The following is a 17,246-nucleotide window of genomic DNA, read 5'->3' as shown; positions in this document are numbered from 1 at the left end:
GGAGGTGCAGAAGTAAAGTGCAGAGGTACGGAGATGCACGCAGAAAGGGCTTGCAACTGTGGACCCGGTTGTCTTTTTCAATCGGGAGGGAGTCTCAAGCTCCCAACAGCTCTGAACTCCATTTCTGGGCGAGTCTCTGGGGACCCAGCCTCATACAGGGAGAAACTGGACTGTCTGGCATCGGTCAGAACTCGAGGGCGGCTTTCTCTCAGAGGTGCTTGTAGCGATTACCAGGACACTGAGATGCGGGTCCTCTTAGGGTAGGACTGAGGAGCAGCCATTGCTGCTTGCTCCGCCCTGTTGATCCCCTGAGACCCCGCCACACCCAAGCTGTGCACAGAGGCTTTTGCATATGGAAGGCCTGGCCCTTTGCAATCTGAAAATTACCTAACAAACTGCAGCTGGGTCAGAGAGATCCAGAACATCCAAAAGAAGGCCCAAGGCCCCACAGCAGCTTGCATTGCTTCACAGCTGGGCCTCATCTGGGCACCTCCAAACCCCAAACAAAGAAGAGGAATCTCCAGATCTCTCCATAGCTCCTGCTGGGTAGCCTCAGGCAGAGGCTAAATTAGCACCTCCTTAGAGATCCAAGAGCCAGTGTACCCAGTAGTCAGAGTGGGACCATCCAGATTACAACTCCTCAGATCCATAAGGGACACACTCAGGGGGCAGACTCAGCGAACACCAAAGCCCCACTGAAGCAAGTCTTGCCCCAGAAGGGTGTCTCCAACACAGAAGTTCTCCCACCATAGACACAGCTGATTCTCACAGCCAGTTGCCTGGAGGTCAATTCCTCCCAGTGATACCTACAACAATCAAGGCTTAACTACAACAAGATTGTGCACAAAGCCCACAAAGGGGTGCACCAAGAGTGTCCACCTCAGGTAATTGGGGAGGCTGAGCCACTGGGCCCTATAGGACACCTAGCACAGAAAGCCACTCTATCTACACAGGGAAGCATAAAAATGCGGAGACAAAGAAACAGGTCACAAATGACAGAAATGGAGGAAAGCAAACCACTGGATATAGAGTTCAAAACCACACTTATAACGTTTTTCAAGAATTTTCTAGAAACCGCAGATAAATTTAGTGAGACCCTCAAGAAATCTAGTGAGACCCTCGAGTATATGAACAAGGACCAACTAGAAATTAAGCATACACTGACTGAAATAAAGAATATTATACAGAGTTCCAACAGCAGACTAGAGGATCACAAGAATCAAGTCAAAGATTTGAAATACAAAGAAGCAAAAATCACCCAACTGGAAAAACAAAAAGAAAAAATAATCCAAAAATCTGAAGATAGTGTAAGGAGCCTCTGGGACAACTTCAAATGTACCAACATCTGAATTATGGGGGTGCCAGAAGAAGAGAGAGAGAGAGAGATTGAAAACCTATTTGAAGAAATAATGACAGAAAACTTCCCCTACCTGGTGAAAGAAATAGACCTACAAGTCCAGGAAGTGCAGAGAACCCCAAACAAAAGAAATCCAAAGAGGACCACACCAAGACACATCATAATTAAAATGCCAAGGGCAAAAGACAAAGAGAGAATCTTAAAAGCAGCAAGAGAAAAACAGTCAGTTACCTACAAGGGAGTACCAATGTGACTGTCAGCTGATTTCTCAACAGAAACTATGCAGGCCAGAAAGGAGTGGCAAGAAATATTCAAAGTGATGAATACCAAGGACCTACAACCAAGATTATTTTACCCAGCAATGCTATCATTCAGTATTGAAGGTCAGATAAAGAGCTTCACAGATAAGAAAAAGCTAAAGGAGTTCATCACTACCAAACCAGTATCATATGAAATGCTGAAAGGTATCCTTTAAGAAGAGGAAGAAGAAGAAGGTAAAGATACAAATTATGAACAACAAATAAACATCTATCAACAAGTGAATCTAAAAATCAAGTGAATAAATAATCTGGTGAACAGAATAAACTGGTGAATAGAATAGAATCAGGAGCATAGAAAGGGGGTGGACTAACTATTCTCAGGGGGGGAGAGGCGTGGGGGGGGGTGCGGGAAGAGACTGGAGAAAAATCGTACACCTATGGATGAGGACAGTGTGTGGGGGGGTAAGGGCAGAGGGTGTGGTGGGAACCAGGTGGAGGAGAGCTATGGGGGAGAATAAGAGGAACCACTGTAATATGAACACTAAAGATTTAATTAAAAAAATAATAAATTAAGAGCACCAGTAAAGTTACCTACATAGATAAACATAAAAGACAGTATATATGTATTTTTTGTTCATAAGGTTTTTTTTCTCCCAGCTGATCTAAAAGACAATTGCATAAAGCACTAATTATAAATCTGTCCATGGACATACAATGTATAAAGATGTAAAGCAAAAAGGAAGGGAGAAGGAATAGAGTTTTATGAGAGCAAAGTTTTTGTATGCTATTAATATCAAGTCAATATTGTACACACTACATTGCTATAATCTAAGATGTTAATTGCAATCACCAGAGCAACCACTAAGAAAGTTATGTTGTTATGCCAAGCAGACAACAGTAGGTTACTCTCTTTATATCTGCTCTCTGCCTGTAGCGTGATATGCTCTCTCCCTTAACCGGTTCCCTATGCTTTTCCTCCTGTGAAGTTAGAACCGTCACAGAGCTGGGGGTGTAGAGTGAGGAACATATTGTTTATTCTGCTTTATAGGTATCTGAGGTAAAGGAACTCATTATGCCCAATCTTGTATTAGTCACAGGCTATTTTTGTCTGAAGTGAACTGAAGTGTAAGGAATGTTCTGTGAAATTACCTTTGCTTGGTGACTCAGTTCTGGCTGGAAGAGTTGCCTTTCTGAGCCCTCTCGCCACCTCAGTCAGGTTGGCCACACACCGGCCACACACACAAACTATGTGTCCACAGTTTATAGCACATCTATGAATGTAGTCATTCACTATTTTTTAAATTTTATTTTTATGCTATTCCTCACCTGAGGATATTTTTTTACATTGCTTTTTAGAGAGAGTGGAAAGGAGGGAGGGAGGGGGAGAGAGAGAGAAAGAAAGAGAGAGAGAGAGATCAAGATTGCCCCATATGTGCCCCAACCAGGGCCAGGGATGAACCTGAAACCCAGGTATGTGCCCTTGATTGGTAATTGAACCTGTGACCCTTTGGTGTACAGGTTGATGCTCTAACCACCGAGCAACACCCTTCAGGGATGTAATCATTCACTTTAAGGAGCCTGGGGACTGAAGAGGGATTTTCTTTCTTTTTTTTTTTTTTGCCTTTTAAATTTTATTTAAGCCTTTATTGTTGAAAGTATTACATATGTCTCTGCCCCCCCCCCACCCCCATTGAACTCTTCTAGCCAGCTCCACTCCCGCTCCTCACACACAACCCTCCTACCCAGGCCTTCACCACCCTATTGTCTGTGTATACGTATATGCATGCAAGTTCTTTGGTTGATCTCTTCCCACCCACCCACCCTCCTCTGCCTTCCCTCTGAGGTTCTACAGTCTGTTCCATGCTTAAAGAGGGATTTTAAGAGACTATATAAGCTATCCACGAGTCACAGCACAGGTTAGAAGAGTAGAGGTACAGATAAGCCTGGATGTTTCATACTCTCCTTTACAGGCCTTACCTCTGTGCTGAAAACCTTTGTTGACCTCATCCTTTTTTATATCTCTTTTTAAACTTTACTTGCCTCTTCCATGTCCCTCAAATTCTGGGTTAGTGATTTTGATGTTTTGTTCCCTCTAAAATAAATGTACTTTCCACCCACAGCCAGCAGTACTCGCTGGCCTACATTTAGAAAAGAAAGTAAAAAGTTTTGTGGTGTTCTCTTCCTTTCTTCCTTCTCCGCCTTCCTTCCCTTGTCTTCAGGCTTGGGAGGCTGTCTCAGTCCCTAGAACATCAGCGTGTGGCTCAGACTGTCTGTGATGAGCATCACAGAGAATCACACTGGGATCAGATAGAGCCAGAGACAGCCAGGAAGCAGGTAACACTTGGAAGCATTTGATGTAAAGGCCTCTGTTTTTCTTTACTACACAGATCTGATGCAAAGTCCAGTCCAGCAGACAAAATATGACCCATAATGGGCAACAGTGGTAATCACTGTTGGATGTAGGGGTGGTCAATATCTTTGCCATAAGAAATGGGAGGCATCACCAGACAGGTGATTCCTTACTATTGCAGTAAGGAATATGGTTAGATAACGTGAGAAGTCAAAGCAGGTTGACAGTAGGAAACTGTTAACAGGTATCAAAGTCTAGAAGTGAGTAAGCTTTCAGTCTCTAGAAGGGGAGCCAACAAGGCTGGTGTTGTGAGATCTAGGTAGGACACCAGAGTGAGAGTTTAGGATTAGGGAGGAAGTATAGATCCACTGGCCAGAACTGGGGTCCAAGGAAGGCCTGGACTTTAGGACAAGTTTTGTACAGAGTGGTCAAGAGCACAACTTAGTAGCCTTTCATTCATCTTGAACTTTCACCATGTGCTGGGTTCAGGCACTGGGCTAGATTCTGGGTATAAAATGATGACTAGGAAAAGATGAGTCTACCGTAATCTTACGAAGTTGGGAAATAAAAATAGACTCGCCTCAGCTCCATTACTCAATGTATGATGTTGGGCAAGTCACTGAAGTGCTCTGTGACTCAATTTTCTCACTTCATTATAGTGCTTTATAATATTGTCAAGAAACACCTTTCTATTTCTACTACAAGTCATTTCTTCTTTTTCTGAATTAGTGAAAATATAGATAAGGTCACTCCCGCTTTATCGCATGGTAGCCCTTATGTTCTTTGATCCTGTGAAGGTAGTTTAGTGCATTAGCCCTCAAACTCCTTTCTGGAAATAGTAGGGAATATATCCTAGTATGTTGCCAATCTGAGACACTAGTAAGGGTAAGTGAATTGACTCCTTTGAGGACACTTGGCCCAACTGGACTCTGATAAAAGACTTCTTTTCCTAGCTCACATCCAATTAACACTTTGCACAAGCCTGAGAAGGACAGACAGTTTATTTTCCTGATGACTGGCCAAAATGCACTGTTCTGGCACTAACTTGTTTGGTGCTGCTTCATACTCAGCAATTTGGACCCATGTCTGATCCTTGATTCTGAAACCCTGCCTGCTTCTCAATGTCTGTAGCTTATACTGACAATGTCTTTTACCTTACCTTTGTCATGTGTGAAATAGTCTTTTAGATTATTAGAGAAGAAGGGCCTTGGTCAACCTCCAGGGCTAGACTATGACAAGAACTGGCATGTTGTTGGCTCTGAAGGCAGAACTTAATTGAGAGTGTAGCTAGGGCTTTTCAATTTGTAAAGATAGTGTACATAGTGCTTAAGAGAATCAATTTTGCCGAAACCGGTTTGGCTCAGTGGATGGAGCGTCGGCCTGTGGACTGAGGGGTCCCAGGTTCAATTCTGGTCAGGGGCATGTACCTGGGTTGTGGGCACTTCCCCAGTGGGGGATGTGCAGGAGGCAGCTGATCGATGTTTCTAACTCTCTATCTCTCTCCCTTCCTCTCTGTAAAAAATCAATAAAATATATTTTTTTAAAAAGAGCATCAGTTTTGGCATCGGGCAGATCTGGGTTTGAATGTTTGTTCTATTACTTACTTGCCTGTGATTAGAACAATCAGTTACCTTTTCTCCATGCTTCATTTTTTCTCACTTGTAAAATGAGCATGAATAAAATATTACCTGCCTGAATGGATAAACAAATTGTGGTAGAGCCATAGAATGAAATACTATTCAGCAATATAAAAAGGAGTGGACTAAAATGGCACATTTTATGTTACATATATTTTATCACAATTTAAAAATAATGTATTATACCAAAAACCATGGAATTGTATACTATAAATAGGGAATTGTATGGTATATGAATTATATCTCAATGAAGCTGTTTTAAAAAGAATGGATTATTGATACATGCAACCACTTGAATGAATCTCAAAAAAAATTATGTTGAGTGAGAGAAGTCAGACAAACAGAATAAATACCATATTATTTTATTTATATAAAACTTTATTATATAGTACTAGGGACCCGGTGCACGAATTTGTGCACAATTGAAGCCTGCTGGCCATGGGAGGTTGGCTGTGGGAGCACACTGACCACCAGGGGGCAGCTCCTGCATTGATCATCTTCCCCCTGGTGGTCAGTGCATGTCATAGCAACTGGTTGTTCAGTTGTTTGGTCACTTAGGCTTTTATATAGAGAGATTATGCATACTAATCTATAATAACGGAAAGCAGATCAATAGTTCTTTGGCAAGGGGATAGGAAGGGTCGGAAAGGAGGGATCATAAAAGGGAGCAAGGAAATTTAGAGATAATGGATATGTTCATTATCTTGATTGTGACTTCATGGATATATACATTTGTCTAAGCTCATCAGATTTATACTTTATATATGTGCAGCTTATTGTATGTAAATTATACCTTTAAAAGCTAATTTTTAAAAAATAGTACTTGTTTCATATGGCTGGTACCAGTAAGAGGTTGAAATCAGACAATGAATAAAAATAGCCCAGCAGAGGGTAAGTGCTTAATAAATTATAACTTTAAAAAACAATCAGATATACAAATGGCCAATAAGCACATGAAAAGATGCTCAACATCATTATATATCAAGGAAATGAAATTCAAAACCACAATGAGATACTACTTCACACCCACTAACATAGTTATAATAAAGAGAGAGATAAGAACAAGTGTTGGCCAAGATATGAAGAAATTGGAACCATTGTATATTTCTGGTGGGAATGATTCTGGAAAACAGTTTAGTGGTTCCTCAAAAATGTAAACATTAACTTATGACTCACTATTAGGTATATACCCAGGAGAATTGAAAACATAAGCCCACCCAAAAACTCACACAGAAATGTTCACAGTAGGATTATTCATAATTGTCCAAAGTGGAAATAACTCAAATGTCCATTAACTGATGAATGGATAAACAAAATATTGTACTGTACATCCATACAATGCGATATAATCAGCCATTAAAATAAAGTACTGATACATGCTACAACATTAATGAAACTTCAAAGCATTATGCTAAGTGAAAGAAGCCAGTCACAAAAGATCACATATCCAGAATAGGCAAATCCATAGAGACAGAAAATACATTGGTGGTTGCCTAGAATTGGAGTGGTTAGGGTGAAATGGAAAATTACTGGTAATGGGTACAGAGTTTCTTTTTGGAGTTATTAATATATTCTAAAATTAAAGACTAGTGATGTTTGCACAACCCTGCGAATATGTTAAAAACTGTTGGATTGTACACTATAAAATTATGGGTATTTTATAGTATGTGAATTATGTCTCAATCAAGCTGTTATTTAAAAGAGTAAATCATCCAAAAAGTATTTATTTTCTCTGTATTTGTATTGGGCTTAGTGCCCCTAAAGTCAGGATCTTCTGCTTTGTAATTTGAATAGAGAACATTTCCATCCAGATAAATATTTTAAATTTTTGTTGAACATCTTGGAAGGATGAATGAATGAAGTGAGGACTAAAAACTTATTTGTCATAAAGTTACTTGCAGAATATATAGTTTCTTGTAGCCTAAAGCTTTGCTGCTCAAACTGTGGTCCAGCAGCATGAGCACCACCTGGGAACTTATTACAAATGCAGAATCACAGGTCCCGTGGAGACTTACTGAATCAGAATCTGCATTTAAACAAGATCCACAGGTGTTTGGCATGCACATTACTGTCTGAGAAGCACTAGCTAGAAGGTTAGCAGGATGACTTCATGACACTTTAATTTGCCTTGTAATCAGTCTATGAGATGGTGGCAGCATATTTAATATTGTATTATGTTGAATATTCTATGTATAGATTACTGATAGATGTAATCATGATCTTAAAAATTGAAAGTGATTCCATTTTAGTATAATTTCTGTCCTTTTAATCTATTACTTTCCATAGCCCTTTGTAAAATCCTATAATACATTTCTTTTCAATGATAATATTTCAGTGGTTATCTGTCATTATGATGATGACTATTTGCACATTTCAAGAAGACACACCTGCTGAGTCTACTTTAAAAAATTCTTGGAGTTTTATATTAAAAGTATGGATACACATTGAGACAGCTTGGAGGGACCTAGAGAGTATTATGCTAAGTGAAATAAGCCAGTTGGAGAAAGATAAGTTTCACATGATCTCACTCATATGTGGAATCTAATGAACAATATAAACTAATGAACAAAATAGATCCAGAGACATAAAAGCATGGAACAGGCCTGGCCAGCGTGGCTCAGTGGTTGAGCCTCGACTTAGGAGCCAGGAGGTCATGGTGCAAATCCCAGTCAGGCCATATGCCTGGATTGAAGGTTTCATCCCCAGTGTGGGGTATGCAGGAGGCAGCTGATCAATGATGTCTCTCCCTCTCCCTTCTTCTCTGAAATCAATAAAAATATATATTTTTTTTAAAAAAAGCATGGAACAGACTGACGAATCTCAGAGGGAAGGTGGGGTTGGAGAGGGTGAGGAGAGGTTAACCAGGGGGAACTTATATGCATATATTTATAGCTCATGGACATAGACAATAGTGTGGTGAAGGCCTGGGAGGGGCAGGTGTGTGGTGGATGGGGGTCAATGGGGATAAAACAAAGGAGACATCTGTAATACTTTCAAAAATAAAGATAAAAAGTGTGGATACAAAGATAATTTGTAGTTTTAACTTAGCAGTAAGCGGAAATATTTAGTATTTACTGTATTATTTGTTTAGTATGCCAAGTAGGTGCATTACAGTTATAAGCCATTCATTTTCAATGGATTGTGTCCTTATTAAATCACTAGATTTTAAATTTTATGGGACTGTTCTTTCGTTTATATAGAAATTAAGATAAAATTTCAGATTAGGTACATTAATTTGAGCAATATTTGATAACTATGTATTGCATATATTTTAGAGAAAGGACTATATAGTAAACTTTGAAGGCATTTTGAGGTATTAATCATATCTATGCATTTTGTAAAACCCAAATAATTCTCTTAATGCCTTCCTGTAACACTTTACACCTTTTGATTATCCATTTGGATGATAAAATGGGTTTTTGATCCTCTTATATTGCTGGGTATTTTAATTGACAATTCAACTGCAGGATCTCTCAAATATGAGCATCTGGGCATTAATAATCACCAGGTAGGCCAGAATTTGTGTCCATTTTATTCCTAAATCATTGAGGCATAAATAGAATGTTGTTAATTTGTGGTTTATTTTAATTATACTTCATTAACATGATTTGATAGTTTATCTGGTCCCATTTCTTCTTGTTGTTTTTGCTCTTTTCTGGCCAATCACTTTTTAGGAGAAAAGGGACAAGTTACTCTGTATGAATGACTCTGTTGGGATAATCCATGGAAATTGTGAGGGAAGAGTTCAGGTGTGAAAGGAATGGCCATCCCAGCAGAACTGTGATCAGAGTTCTCTACTAGTATTTTATTGTTGAAAACATTTCTGAGTATTAGCTGCATTGTAAAGCCCTGAATCATCTGGCTCCTTCCTCACTCACTGTGAACAAGCTTTAAGAATATTATTACTACTTTATTTTGCTTTGTCTATGTCTAAAGTCTAAAAGAGCTCTTTCAGTAAATATATAATAAAATTTTCAAATGAAAATTAATCACTGAATTATTGTTTGATTGTTTCTTAGTGCTGCATAAAATAGTGTCTTATCACTGGTGGCTTAGATTCACTGAAATTTATACTTGCTATTCTTAAGTACACCTCAGTGCATTTTCCCATGCAGTTACTTCTGCCTGTAATCATAATCCTTTTTCTATGCTAAAATCTTTCCTATCTTTCAAGCTCCAGAAACTCCATCACCTCCTCTTTGAAGCCTCTCCTAATATCACCAACTAGAAATAATCTTCTGTTTTTGAATTTTCATATCAATTAATCTCTTTTATGGTACTTATCATTTTCATCATTTTATTAGTTATTGGTGTACAAGTCTTATCCCTCTTTCTAGTCTGTAACTTTTATTCATGTTTACATCTCTGACAATGTTTTAAATTGAGTAATTATATAAATATTTGGATAAAAATAATATTTGGGTAACAAATAAATATTTGGATAATAGATATATAACAGGTACTGGAAGGCCTCTTCCATCTCGAAAATAGACTTTCCTTTTCACCTCTAAAATTGAACATGTGTCATCTATTTATTTCCTTGGGTTAAGCATTGCTACCCCCACTCTATAAGACCACACACAAGGGAACTTATGTGTAAATAAGTTTCTAAGATCTTTTTGACAATGACTAAAGATTCTAGGAAACATAGTGATCAGTCGAGGGGGGAATACACTAGTGGGAAAAGGGAACAATTGGCTATTCATGTCTTTTATCCACTTATATACTCATTCACTAACACATTTTTGTTGAATGCTTACTCTAAACCTAGTCTTGATGTCATTTTTATAAGTTCTGATAAACTTTTTTTTCATGGGTCAAAATAATTATAAAAATGTCCATATGATAAGAAGCCATCTATAGATTCAATGTAATCCTCATCAAAATTCCAATGGCATTTTTCACAGAAATAGAAAAGAAACAATTCTAAGATTTATATAAAACCATAAAAGACCCTGACTAGCCAAAGCAATCGCGAGGAAGAAGAGCAAAGCTGGAGGTATCAAACTTTCTTATTTCAAACTATATTACAAAGCTATTGTAATAAAAACATTATGGCATTGGAATAAAAACATATACATATACCAATGAAACAGAATTGAGAGCTCAAAAATAAACTCTTGTATACACAATTGACTAATATTTGACAAGGGAGCCAAGAATACTCAATGGGGAAAGAATAGTCTTTTCAATAAATGGTATTAGTAAAACTGGACAATAACATGGAAAAAAATAATAATGGACCCTCATCTTACATAATTCACAAAAATGAACTCAAGTGGATTAAAGACTTAAGTGTAAGATTTGAAACTATAAAAACCCTAGAAGAGAAAAGTGTATATTATTCACCCATTAACTCCATAATATGCCAATCATGAGCTAGTTTTCCAGCCATTACATTGCCTTTGATTATGGCTGCATAAGGATGCAATTCATTGGAAAATAGGGAGACCAGAGACATGGCCAGAGGTGACATCACACAGCCTATGCCATTGCAATGTAATTTTCAAGTTCAGTGGCAGTTTGATAAATCCAGTTTGCTTCTATTCCTTTTGCCAGGGATTCTCACATTTGTGAAATTGGACCAACAAGTGGTAGGGTTCCTGGTTTGAATTCTCATGGCTTTATCCAGAATCTCACCGGCAGCTGGTTACTGTAATACCAGTTCAACCCCCCAAGCTGGGACACTTCCAATTGTAAAGATAGTACTGCAGGTTGCAGTCCCCTATGCCAAACTTGAGCTTCTACAGGAAGGTTTTGTTTTCCATGAGATCCAGTGCATTGAACCCATGAAACCCTTTTTATTTTGGTGAGAAAGAGGGCTTTGATCATGAGTTCTAGAAGAGGAGTCTGGTTGTGAACGTTGTAGAAAGAATAAGCAGCCTTTAGATTGTTGTGGGATGGATGGTTAATAATATTGTAGGGAAGTGTATAAAATCTCAGAAAGTCTGTCACCTCACTGTTTGCATTCTCCACCACCAAAGTGTCAATGATATTCTCCTGGGGGGTAGAACCAATGCTCCACCTCCTCCTGACACCTGGTGCCTGGTGATAAACTGGTGCACTACTGGAATGTCCTTTTTTTCTCATTGGATGCAGTCCAGTTGTCTTGGGAGACTGTGGCAATTGGTAGAACTTCATGATAGCTGCATGGTTATATTTCTGCTCAGATGGAAAACCTTCGATCAGATTTCATAGGTTTAGGTACCAATATCAGTACCTGCAGGTGTCAACAGGCTTTGGTAATACCACCCCGGCAGTGTAAGCAGCTTGAAAATGCTCTCCAGGTGAACCCTCTGGGTTATCTCACAAATCAAGACTGGAGCCACCCTCTTGGAGCAAAGTTTCTTATGGACACACAAAAAGTTGATCTTCAACATCTTCTCTGTGTCATAGATGTGGATGTTTGCTGGAATGGCTCTAATGAACCCAATCAATTTCCAACTTGAGACCTCTAGAACCCCACACTGCCATTGTGGGAGCCAGCCAGGCATCCAGAGAGCCCATAAAATTCCTGGGAATAATCAAATTGGAGCATGTTGCCATAATCTTCCACATAATTCTCATTCAGGAGGGTGTATAATTCTTTTAGCACATTACGGTCCCCCAGGTCCAAGGCGTCCCATGTGCAGCCCTAGGGCAGGATATAGAGCTCCTTGCAGATGTTGTCTTTGTCAGGCTTCATGGGACCATGAGTGTTTACCACTTTTCCCAGTTTGGGAATGGGCTGAATTTCCCAGAACTGGTAGCTTCTCTTTCTAGCTTCCTCCATTGTTTTGATAAGTCACTGATCCACTGAAAACATTGCAATGTAATTTGGCCTTCTGTAGTTCCTGGATCCTCTCTACTGTCAGAGTTCATCACAGGGTGATCCTGAGCTGAATCTCTCTCACTACCTTTCTTTCTTTCTTTCTTTCTTTCTTTCTTTCTTTCTTTCTTTCTTTCTTTCTTTCTTTCTTTCTCTCTCTCTCTCTCTCTCTCTCTCTCTCTCTCTCTCTCTCTCTCCCTCCCTCCCTCCCTCCCTTTCTTTCTTTCTTTTTTTTTTTAAAATATATTTTATTGATTTTTTACAGAGAGGAAGGGAGAGAGATAGAGAGTTAGAAACATCGATGAGAGAGAAACATCGATCAGCTGCCTCCTGCACATCTCCTACTGGGGATATGCCCGCAACCCAGGTACATGCCCTTGACCGGAATCGAACCTGGGACCTCTCAGTCCGCAGGCCGACGCTCTATCCACTGAGCCAAACCGGTTTTGGCGCTTTTCTTTCTTTTTTTTTTCTTTCTTTCTTCCTTCCTTCCTTCCTTCCTTCCTTCCTTCCTTCCTTCCTTCCTTCCTTCCTTCCTTCCTTCCTTCCTTTCTTTCTTTCTTTCTTTCTTTCTTTCTTTCTTTCTTTCTTTCTTTCTTTCTTTCTTTCTCCTCCTCCTCCTCCTCCTCCTCCTCCTCCTCCTCCTTCTTCTTCTTCTTCTTCTTCTTCTTTTTGTTTCTTCTCCTTCGTTCTTTTAAAAAATTTCCTCACCCGAGGACATGCTTAGAGAAAGGAAGGAAGAAGAGAGAGAGAAACATCAATGTTAGAGAGAAACATAGATTGGTTACCCCAGCCAGGAATTGAACCTGCAACCAAGGTATGTGCCCTGACCAGGAATCGATCCAGCAACCCTTTGTTGCACAAGACAATACTCAGCCAACTGCCACTCTGGCTAGGCTCTTTTCCTTCTTTTTGGCTCCAATGTCATTGGCTGGACTCAAACCACCCCAGTTGTAGCTATTGTCCTCCTCGTTCTTGCAATCACTGCACTGCTCATAGCCATTTCTGTTCCCATCCATCTCAGAAAAACTCTTTTATATAGAACTAGAGGCCCAGTGCATGAAAATTCATGCACTGGAAGTGGGGGGGGGTCCCTCAGCCTGGCCTGCCCTTTCTCAGAGTCCGGGAGCCCTCAGGGGTGGGAGGTGACCCAGCAATCAGGGGAAGGCAACACCCCCATCACACCTCTGCCGCTGCCACTGCCAGCAGCACAAGCCTCGGCTGGCCCTGGTTACCTGAGCCTCGGGCCAGTCCTGGGTGGCTGGGCAGCCGCCATCTGAGGTTTGCCTGTGTCTCAGGCTGGCCCTGGGCAGCTGGGGGGCTGAAAGGACTGGGGAACTCTGGAAGCAGGCGCCCCAGCAAGGCTGAGAGGACTGGGTGCCACCATTTTGTGGCTGTGGGTGCCGCCATCTTTGAGGGTGTGGCAGTCAATTAGCATAGTCCCTCTTTATTTGCTGTGGGCCCCACCATCTTTGTAAGGGTGTGATGGTCAATTAGTATATTCCTTCTTTATTAGATAGGATAGCTATTAAGCTTTTGGCTATCATGATTTTTGTGTTTTTTTAATATATTTTTATTGATTTCAGAGATGAAGGGAGAGGAAGAGAGAGATATAACATCAAAGATGAGAGAGAATAATTGATCGGCTGCCTTCTGCATGCCTCACAATGGAGATCAAGCCCGCAACCAGGGTATATGTCATAATCAGGAATTGAACCATGACCTTCTGGTTCATAGATCAATGCTCAACCACTAAGCCACACAGGGCAGGTTTGGCTATCATGTTTGATGCAATTTTTTCTGTGGTAGAGTTTTCCTCTTATTTTAGCCTTTTTGTTTATTCACTTAGCAAATACTTACTGAGCTCTACTACATGCCAGATTTGATTTCAGGCCCTGGGTGTACAGCAATGAAGATAAGAAATTCCCTTCCTTCACCATCCTTAAATTTCAGTAGAATAAAAAAATAAGAAATAAATAAGCAAGTAAATTTATGGTAGGTTAGAGTATGATAAATGCTAGAGTTCAAGAAAAATAATGGTCAGTAATGATGATAGGGAGTGCTGGGTGGGGGTATTGCTATTATATATGCTGTAAGGGACATTTGAGCATGTGTATATCTGGGCAGAGAGCATTTCAGGCACAGGAAAATATCAAGTGCAAAAGCCTAGAAGAAGGATTGCATATGGAATGTCCAAGGAGGCCAGCATGGGTGGAGCAGAGTAAGTAAAGAAGGAGATGAATAGAGAGAAACCATCAATCCAGATTATATAGATCCTTGTAGGTATTCAAAACGATGTTTGATTTTATTGTACAGAATTTGTTTAAACAGTATAGTCAAAAAAGTTTATCATTTCCTTTTAAATTTCTTTTCCTGAAATATATCTTTCCAAATATATAATTCATGTTTGCGTCTAGTTCCTATTTTTTTAATTAACTGGATTCTCAATACTTAACATTGTCATTCATCCAGAATTTATACTGCATCATGTAAAGTATGTATCCAAATCAAAATTTCTCTCAAAGTGGCTGTAGTTATCCTAGTATTACATCAGTATTTGTTCCCTGTGTTTGATGGTGCTTACCTCATATGGCATACATAGTACATGCTTCATTTTTATTTATTTTACTTAAATCTTTGTTGTTGAAAGTATTACATATGTCCCCCTTTTCCTCCCATTGACCTCCTCAAGTCTGCCCCCATCCCCCAGCCCCAGGCCTTCATACCCTATTGTGTGTGTCCATGGGTTATGCATATCTGCATACAAGTTCTTTGGTTGATCTCTTCCTACTCACCGACTAACCCACTCACCTCCATCTTTCCTCTGAAATTCCACTGTCTTTTCCATGCTTCTATGTCTCTGGATCTAGAGATCATGTGCTACTTCTCTTTCTCTGACTGGTTTATTTCACTTAGCATAAACCTCTCCAGGTCCCTCCATGCTGTCTCAAAGTGTAAGAGATCCTTCTTTGTTACTGCTGCATAGTATTTCATGGTATAAATGGTACCACACCTTTTTTATCCACTCATCTACTGATGGCCACTTGGGCTGTTTCTAGATTATAGCTTTTGTAAATTGTGCTGCTATGAACATATGTGTGCATATATTCTTTCTGATTGGTGTTTTGGGTTTCTTAGGATATATTCCTAGAAGTGGGATCACTGGGTCAAATGGCAATTACATGTTTAATTTTTTGAGGAAACTCCATACTGTTTTCTATAAGTGATTTATTCTGGATTGATGGCCTTTTCTGATACTTCTCTTTATTTTTATATTTTACCTCAGTATCATATTGTGTGTTTTTTTTAACAAAAATCTTGCACAGGCAAAGTTTATTAATTAAAGGCAGGCTGTCCAAAGGGACCCATTCTATAGCTAAGGAAAAACAATGTCATGCAGAGGGCATGCTAAAGAGAATAAGCTGGAGAAACAACTGAGCTAGTTCATCTCCTTTATAATACACAAATACAGGAGGGAGAAAAAAGGGAACACATTTTTAACGAAAAGAGTTGACAATTTTATTTTCACATTTCACAATACAAATGAAAATTGCTTTTTTGTCCCTCAGAAACTATTCTCTCAGAGGAAGAGGGAGTGAGTCTTCCTTGTCTGCTGCTAGAAAACACCCAGAGTCATAAGCACCTTGATCCCCTGTGAAGAGAACAAGTAACAGAAGCCTGATAGAAAGAGGCTCCCCTTTCTCCTTATCTGTCTGGTCGAGTCATTCCGGGCCGAGTGGGCACCATCATGGGACGGGCAGGACGTCTCATCATTGGGGGCCCAGGCATCATTGGCATGTGCCCTCCCATAGGCGGCCTCATTCCAGGAGCAGGTCCCACTGGCATCATCCCAGGAGGAGGAGGACCCATCATTGGCATCATGGGAGGGCCCCCTATATGGGGTGCTGGCATCATACCGGGGCGAGGTGGACCCGGAAGACTGGGGGGAGGTGGGATCATCGCCCCTGCAGGAGGTGGAGCTGAGAATGGAGTAGGAGGTATTTTTCCTTGCTGAAATGCTGCAGTTGTTTTGTCAATCAGGCTCTGAGCCTGCTCTTCCATCCATTTCTGATAGTAGTCCTTCACATTCTCTTTGTGTTTCCGACCACTGCAGTGTGTCTTTCTCACAGATGGAGGGCCATGGGTGAGGTATGTATCGCAGTAGTCACAATAAAACTTCGTCATGTTGTTCTGCAGGCCGTTGGCACTCTGTTCCATATTGTTTATATTATAATTATTTTATAATGTTTTCCAATTTTGGTAGGTTGGTACATTCTCCTTTTTCTTCTTTGGAAAATATTCTTTTGATATTATTGATCTGTTTATTTTTTCCAAATGAAATTTTACAATAATTTTGCTGAATGTTATAGCAAACATGTTGGAATTTAGATTATGAGTTTATCAAAAATGATACATTATCATTGAGGAATGATCTACTATGATTGGGGAATATAATTTTAGCTGTGTAATCAATGTTTAACTGAATTCTTCCTTGGTCTGTGGATTTGTTTAAATGGTGATTTTACTTTTTGTTGGAATAAATAAGTATCAATTAATGTGGTTGAAATTTTTGGATTTAAAAATTTTGAATAAGTAATAAGTATTTTATCTTAATTTCTATGGGGGTTAATGGCAAAGGAGGCTGCAGTTCCCCATAATATAAAATTGAGGATGCAGTCATTCATTCATTCAACAAATATTTGTTGAATGTCTCCTATATGTGCTCGATTCTGAGAGCACACAAGTGGATAAAGCAGATCAAAATCCCTGCCTTCATGGAGTTCATTCTAATTATGGAGTGTTTAATGATCAATGTTAACAGTTAAAATACTTG

The 17,246-nt window shown here is 39.7% G+C and overlaps 1 protein-coding gene across 1 annotated transcript; it reads right to left on the bottom strand.

Moving 5' to 3' along the window:
* Nucleotides 1-16,022: 16,022 nt before the first annotated feature.
* LOC308511337 (U1 small nuclear ribonucleoprotein C-like) lies at nucleotides 16,023-16,620 on the bottom strand. The gene has a single exon (XM_081081370.1). The coding sequence runs from the start codon at nucleotides 16,595-16,597 to the stop codon at nucleotides 16,118-16,120; it is 480 nt and encodes a 159-aa protein (XP_080937496.1). The 5' UTR covers nucleotides 16,598-16,620; the 3' UTR covers nucleotides 16,023-16,117.
* Nucleotides 16,621-17,246: the final 626 nt, after the last annotated feature.

The sequence above is a fragment of the Myotis nattereri genome, assembly GCF_964212035.1.
Source record: "Myotis nattereri genome assembly, chromosome: X".
NCBI classification, from domain to species: domain Eukaryota; kingdom Metazoa; phylum Chordata; class Mammalia; order Chiroptera; family Vespertilionidae; genus Myotis; species Myotis nattereri.
Note: the sequence above shows the minus strand (reverse complement) of the source record. Positions and strands in the feature narration are given on the sequence as shown.